The 7437-nt window shown below is 55.3% G+C and overlaps 1 protein-coding gene across 1 annotated transcript; it reads right to left on the reverse strand.

The window, feature by feature from the left end:
* Window positions 1-2457: 2457 nt before the first annotated feature.
* SAXO5 (stabilizer of axonemal microtubules 5) lies at window positions 2458-6872 on the reverse strand (the record flags this gene model as incomplete). The annotated part of the gene is made up of 9 exons (XM_082650403.1): window positions 6290-6872; window positions 5908-5948; window positions 5173-5259; window positions 4980-5080; window positions 4604-4716; window positions 4414-4523; window positions 3867-4068; window positions 3188-3273; window positions 2458-2685 (listed from the first exon to the last, which is right to left on the reverse strand). The coding sequence occupies exons 1-9, from the start codon at window positions 6858-6860 to the stop codon at window positions 2458-2460; spliced, it is 1539 nt and encodes a 512-aa protein (XP_082506529.1). The 5' UTR covers window positions 6861-6872.
* Between the last annotated feature and the right edge of the window lie 565 nt (window positions 6873-7437).

Consider the following 7437-nt stretch of genomic DNA (forward strand, 5'->3'; position numbering starts at 1 on the left):
CCCAACGCAGCCAAAATAAAATAAATAAATAAATAAATATATATATATATAAAAGAATGGTACACGCACATTTTATTTACTCCTCGTAACCACCCCATGAAGGAGGAACTGTTGCCATCCCCATTTTACAGATGAGGAAAGTGAGGGTCAGAGCATGAAATCATTTGCCTAGGGACAGAAAAAGACAAGTCTGCTGCTTAGCAATGATTACCATTGACAAAATGTTTTCCTTTAAAATTTAATCTGTTTTCCCATGTTCAATACTATTTTACTCATCTTATTTCATAAGTCTTTTTAGTTTTTGTAGTTCATATGAAATGCCTTTTCTGGGGGGTAAGTGGGATATAGGAGGGATAGACATAAATCCATAGAATACATCCAGAATCATCATAATGTAGTGTCTTTCTGTACTGAAGACATCTTGAGTAAAGTTTCTGTTTTTTCCTGGCAACCCATCCGGGGGCTGGTCAGTTCCATTGTTAGAAAATGCTTCAAGTTGTGCTGAAATCTGCTTCCTTGTAACTCCTACCCATTATTTCTCATCTGATGTCTCGGTAGTTGAAACCATTCCTAGAACCAGGCAGGAGTACACATAATCCTGCAACTGGAGCTACATGGAATCAAAGCAAGCTTTCTGAGCTTCCTGGCAGGCAAGGCAAAAAGGGAAAGCTTTTTGTACATGTAGTCTGGTCAACAAGCAGACCAGCTTTACCAGGAGAGCCTAATTTTATCCTAGGAATCATTGTAGGATGGGTTTATTGCAGTGGTTCTCAACCAGGGGCGACTTTTCCCCCCAAGGGACATTTGGCAATGTCTGGAGACAATTTTGGCTGTCACAACTGGGGGGGGGAGAAGGAATGTGCTACTGGCATGGAGTGGGTAGAGTTCAGGGACGATGCCAAGCACCCTACAATGCACAAGACAGCCTCCAACCGCAAAGAATGATCCTATCCAGAATGTCCATAGTGCCGAGACTGAGAAAGCTTGTTTTATCATGAGGCAATTCAGACGAGTGTCATCTACATCATTAGTGGAAGCAAGCAGAAGAGGTGTTCTGCCTCTAGCAGACCCTCTCATGGTCGACATGGATACCATGACTGCAGCCGAAAGGTCCATCTTGTCCCCGTGGGACCCCAAACTGGACTCCTCTCCTTCCTGTGGAAGTGACAAGCTGGTCTCACAGGATTGCTGCCCATGGGGAAAGGTCTCCTGGCCAGGCTTGAGGTTGGCTCTTAGTGGCCCATTGGATTGGGGGCCTTGGTCTTTAAAGGTCTGTCTACAGGGTCAGGGAACCGTGTTCATTCCCTGAAACCAGATTCTCAACAGCCTGCAGAGGCAGGGCCTCCAAGGCCCATCTTATCGTCCCAGACAGATCTGGCTTCTTGGTGGTGATTCATCAGACCCCAAGACTTTCAAGGTGGGGTGCTGTCCAAGGTACTAGTCCTTGACATACTTGATGTCCTTGACATACTTACCAGCTTCAAGTCTCCACCCCATACTCCTCCTTTCCACCCTTTTCATTCTGTCTCTGGCTGAACACCTACCCCCTTGGGCCTGATCACATGCTGATGACTTTCGTTGATGTGCCCCTGGACCCAGCTGTGATCTGGGCGCCAGCTGCCCAGCCAGCCAGTGCACCAACCATTCAGCTTCCAGCCTCTGCTCACAATAGGGGACATTGCTGGGCCATTCTCAGCATGTCCACCCTTTCATGCCCCCTCTGAGCCTCACCCAGTCTCTCAATGATTGAGCTCCATCCTACACCCTCCTTACCTTCATCCTCGGAAAGGAAGCTCTCCCTTCTTGACCCCCAGCCACGCACACTAACCAGTGTGTACATTTCTCATTTACAACAATCTAATGAGAGAGAGCTATTGTTTATCTCCATTTTACAGATGAGCAAAGAGAGGCTCAGAGGGGTCAAATGACTTGCCCAGGACTACTTTCCAGGACAGGGAGGAGTCAGGATTTGCACTCTGTCCATTCAGCCCCAGGAGCCTACATTCTCAACCCCTCACCACGCTGCCTCCGTTCAACACTGTAACTCCATCCTCCCACACCATTCAGAACTTTTGGCAGCGAGAATTCCCTAGCGGTCCAGTGGTTAAGACTCGGCGCTTTCACTGACATGGACCCGGGTTCAATCCCTGGTTGAGGAAGTAAGATCCCACAAGCCCTGTGGCACAGCCAAAAAAAAAAAAAAAAAAAAGAATAAAAGAAAGAAAGAAAGAACTTGTGGTATCACCTGAACACCTTACAAGCGTCAGACCACCAAACTTTTGCACAAACTGAGATGGCCTCCCTGCCCAGAGTGGGATGACACCCAGGGTCTGCGGAAATTCAGGGCTTCTCCATGGAGTCATTCTCTCCCGTACGTTCTCTCACCAACCCCACAGGCACCCTATCCTCTTTCATGGCTGACTGATGGAAAGTGGTGGGATGTTGCCAAAGTGGTGTTTATTGCTGGCTGTGGCATGGGTAGGTAGGGGTCTGGGGGGCCCGAGGGTCCACCTTCCCAGCCCCACAGCCCCACTGGCGAGGGGAGCCCAGGGGCACATGACTCTCCTGGAGGTCGTCCCATCTCAGCACTCCTGGGCCCTGGTACTTGAAAGCAAACTCATCCTTGTTTAGGGTCGAGAAGAAGCGCTGTCTACCCAGCGGGGGCTCCGAGTGGCTATACTTGCACTGTGGAGTCAGGGTGGGGAGCCTGGCAGGGCAGCCTGGAGGATGGCTGGCCCACCCTGGCCACCCTGTAGTTCCCGCACCACCTTGGGAACATCGAAGAGTGGGGAACGGCTGATGATTGGGTCCTGGGGAGGTGGGCAAAAGGGAACCCCAGGTTGGGCTGACCCAGGAGCTGGATGAGAAGCTGGAGAGAAAGCAGGTGGGCCCCTGGAATGACCCCAGGGCTGGGTTGACCGTAGGTGACTCTGAGCTAACCCCTGGCTTGGAGTATAACTGTGGCTGGTGATACGAAGCTGACCCTGACATGACCCTGGGGCTGAGCTAGAGATGACCTGGGACTGGGATGACATTAAGATGACCCTGAGCCTGGGGTGAGCCTAGAGTGACCCTGAGCAGACTTGACAGTAACTGAGTCTGAGTTGATGCTATAATTTTCCTGAGATAACTCGACACTGATTTCGGGGGTTACCTGCTTAGAGAGATACCCCTCCCCCTCCCTCACCCACGGTAGCATCTCCTCAGTCATGGCGGCTGGACCTATTCTGTGTGGCCTCAGCAGCTTCTGGTTCATGGTTAAAAAATCTGTTTCTGGAGATTTGGGAGGGGTGGCTGAGCTGAGGGGCTGAGGGGGGAAAGGCAGGGCCCAGCGGGAAGGGACATGGGAGACTAAGGATGGGGTAAGGGTTCAAGGGCGACGCCTGGGCTAGTGCTGACGTTGTCAGGGGAGGAGGATGGATTATGAGGCGGGGAGGATGGGGCAGCCAGGATAGGGCTGAGGACGCCAGGGGCGGGGCAAGGGTAGACTAGCGAGGGTCGGGGGCTGGGGGGGAGGGGTGGGCAGGAAGAATAGGCTAGCTGGTCATGGGGCGGAGCCAGAGTGTCCCAGAAGAGGAGGGGTAAGAGTCAGGAGAGGGCGGATATGGAGAGGGGCGGGGCCAGACCAGAGGGGCGGAGTCATGCAGCGGTGGGGCCATGACGGGGTGGGGGGGGGGGCGTTGGGAGTCACGATCACGAAGGAGTGGGGTTGTTCAGGGTCAGAGTTGGTAATCTTGGCTCAGGGGGTGGGATCTAGCCCTTCAGGAGGCGGAGCCAGACTCGGGCAGGGGGCGGGGTGGGATTGGCCGGGGGCGGGACCACAGCTGGGCCAAGGGCGGGGCTTCCGAGGTGGGTCCCGCGCTCACCGCCTGTGCCCTGGGGCAGGTTGCTCTGCAGCAAGCGGAGGTTGAGCGCTTTCGGCGGCTTCTGCATCCCAGGGGGTAAATAGTCTGTGCCCATGGAGGTCTGGAAGAACTGTCCGAGCAGCGACGGCTCCCCTAGGGTTATGTGACTCTGCAATTTCTCATGAGGCATGTGGCGGCTGGGTGGCTTGGTCGCGGGCAGCGGCTGTAGGACCACATGGCATCTGGGAAGCTCCCGGTGTCAGGGATGTCCCATGGCCAGGACGGAGGGCAGAAGTGGGCGCTGTGAGACCTTGGACGGCTCACACTCTCTCTGGGTCCTACGTGATGGCGCTGGGAGTTGGTACTGTTATCTCAATTTACAGGCAGAGCCACTGAGGTTTGGAGGGTTAAGCGACTCACCCTACTTCACACAAACAGATCCAGGAGATGCCCGCACGCATGTCAAGCTCCCTCCCACCTCAGGGCCTTTGCACTTGCTACTATTCACTCTGCTTGGGAAGCCCTTTTCCCTGACGAGCCCTGCTGCCTTCTTCCCCTTCCTGCTGACCTGGCCGTGGAAGAAGTGCGTGGAGGTGGTGAGGCTGCCCGGACCAGGGCACCCATTTCCTTCCAGGATGTGCGACTCCGGAGTCAGGTCGTGGTGAAGAACAAAAGGCTCTGCCACTGGCAGAGTAGGTCTTGAGCAGCTCTGAGAGGCTGCTTGGGAGTGAGGGGCGGGGCAGGCAGCAGGCTCTCACCTGGCTCCCGGGCATAGAAGTGTTCACCCTTGGTGGTCCTGTCGTGGAAGAGGCCATCTCCAGGTCGAATATTCACACAGTGGATGTGGGCTGAGGCCTGGGCCTTGTCATACCTGCAGATAAGGAGGTGGGAGAAGGAGGACCCATCTGATCTGGGCCCATGCAACTCCCAGGAAAAAGGAGAGAGGGACGGGCTTTCTAATGGCCGAGCTGTGGGGTGCTAATCGTGGGAAGTGTGGCATAATAGTGGGTCTTGCCTGTGGGTGATGGAGAATTCAAAGGCACAGCATTGGCCCTAGAGCCTTAGGTGACACATCCCACATGTCGTTGAGAGCCGTTTGCCCCATCTTAGTAGTAGGCCATGGTCCCTTTGTACCTGTCTGGGGGCAGAACCTGGGGCCTGTAGGCTTGTTTCTGCTCTGCACACATGGGCCCATAGCCAATCTTGAAGTCTCCCAGTTCTATGCTGGAGGAGGCCTGTGGGAGGACAGGGGTGGGAAGGGCAAGACCACCCAGCGCCCACCTCTGCTCCCCCCGCCGCCAGCGGCACCAGCCCAGCCTCAATTTACCCTCTTACACGTCAAGGCAAGTGGGCCTGGAAGGGCCTGGAACTGTCTCTGGTAGGAGGTGCTGTCATCCTGTCTCCTGTGCTCCCACTCCCAAAATAATAAAAAATAATGAGAACAAGGGTGTTCCTTGGTGGACTAGTGGTTAGGATTCTGGGCTTTCACTGCTGTGACCCGGGTTCAATCCCTGGTCGGGGAACTGAGATCCCGCAAGCCGCACGGTGTGGCCAATAATAATAATAATAATAATGACAACAAGAATAACTACCAAGTTTTGAGCCCAGTACCTAGGTTAAGTGCTTTGCACCTCATTTGGGGGGCCGATATTATTCCCCCCCCCCCACCTGAAGCCTCCTTGAAGCTCGGAGAGGTCAAATAACCTGCCAGAAATAATAGAAATTCAGAACCAGGTGGAGTCAAATCCAACTGACAATCCGTGAACCCAGCTTGGAGGGTCTCTGACTAGTGATGTCTACCAGAAGGTCCTCTGTATCACAGAACTGGAAAATCATATGCATGACAGCGACCCTTTGTTGAGCGCTCAGTATTTGACAGGCATATTCTGCACTCGGGGCCCTTTCGGCTTCACCAATAACTATAAAGTGGGGCCCTGTTGTTGCACCCACTTTGCAGGTGAGTGAACTGAGGCCGGGAGAGATCGACTTGCTCAGAGTCACACAACTACTAAGGTCGCAGGGCTGGGGTGGTGGTGGGGGACACTTAGCAGATTTGCCTGACCCCAAACCAGCTTTCATGACTTCGGGCCACCGCATAGCACCCTGGAGAGATTCGGGAGACATGCCTATTATGTGGATGCGGAAACTGAGGCTTAAGGAGCTTCCAGTGTGTCTCAGCCTCTGCACTATTGACATTTGGGGCTGGATAATTCTTTACTGTGGAAAGCTCTCCTGTGCGTGGTAGGATGTTTAGCAGCATCCCGGGCCTCCAGCCGCTCCCTGATGGTACCGCCTTCTCCCTCCACCCCCACGCCCAGTCGTGAAGACCAAAATATGATCCCCAGGCATTGCCAAACGTCCGCCGGGCTGGGCACAGAATCCCCGCTCGCCATGAGAACCATTGTGTTGGGTAAATTGCCTAGCGTGCCCGGGCGCGCGCTCACCGAAGAGGCAGGAGGGCTCGCGGAGCTTCGGGCAAATGTCGTGGAGCGAGAAGAACTCCTGGTGCGCGCTGGGCGGGATGGGCAGCTTGGCTCGGTCGCGGGACGGCACCGAGTCGCGGTCGAAGATGAGGCGCGCGCCGCGGATCTGCTCGCTGGCGCGCTCCGGAAGCGCCGGCCTGCCGCAGTGGGCGCGCGCGGGGGAGAGGCCGGTGCGGGCGCGGGAGTCCGCGTGCGCGTGCAGGTTGCTGGCCTGCATGGCGAGCGTGCGCTCCCGTGCCAGTTCCCGCTCCCGCTCCCTTGACAGCAGCGGTGACGCGGGCGCATACGCGCAGTGCGTCTCCGACAGGAGCTCCTGGCCGGCCCAGCGCGCGTCCTGTTGGAAGAGGGACGCGCGGGGCGGCGGCTGGCACAGCGGCCCACGGGTAACGTTCCAGTAGGCGGGAAAGTCCCGGTGCGACGCGGACTGCTTGGCGTCCACGTGCAGCCGCGGGTCGGGCCCCAGCGCAAAGTGCGAGGCCTTGAGCAATTCCAGCCAGGACATTGGGCACGGCAGGAGGGTTCCCGCGGCCATCGCGGGACGCAGCGCCACCTGTGAGGGCACGGAGAAGGGACTGAGCAGGTGCCCGCGGGGTCAATGCTGCCTTTTACTCCATTCTCTGTGCCAGGCACTGGATATCATAAGAAACAGGTGTAAGGGATTCCCTGGTGGTCTAGTGGTTAGGACTCCGGGCTTTCACTGTGGGGCTCGGGTTCAATCCCTGGTCAGGAAACTGAGATCTCGCAAGCCGGTTGGCACGGCCAAAAAAAGAAACAAAAAGAAACAGGTGTAGCCCCTCTGCCTGCCCCCAGGGAAAGTAGAGCTGTAAGTCATCACTCATACGGCACTTATAGTGTGCCAGGCATGGTTCTAGGCCCCCAGAGGGGGTCCATCATTAACAAACCAAGAGCCTTGCTTTTGTGGAGATGGTAATGGGGCCCAGAGGAGACAAACAATAATGTATAAATGTAGTCACATAACTTGCAGAGTCAGTTACAAGCTGATAAGTGCTGTGGGGAAAAAAAGTCACACAGGGTAGAAGGATGGGGTTTCGGGTGGAAGGGTTGTAGTTTTAAATAGTCAGGGAAGGCATCACTGAGACGATAGTTGA

This window comes from Grampus griseus, assembly GCF_964374135.1.
Source record: "Grampus griseus genome assembly, chromosome: 3".
In the NCBI taxonomy this organism is placed as follows: domain Eukaryota; kingdom Metazoa; phylum Chordata; class Mammalia; order Artiodactyla; family Delphinidae; genus Grampus; species Grampus griseus.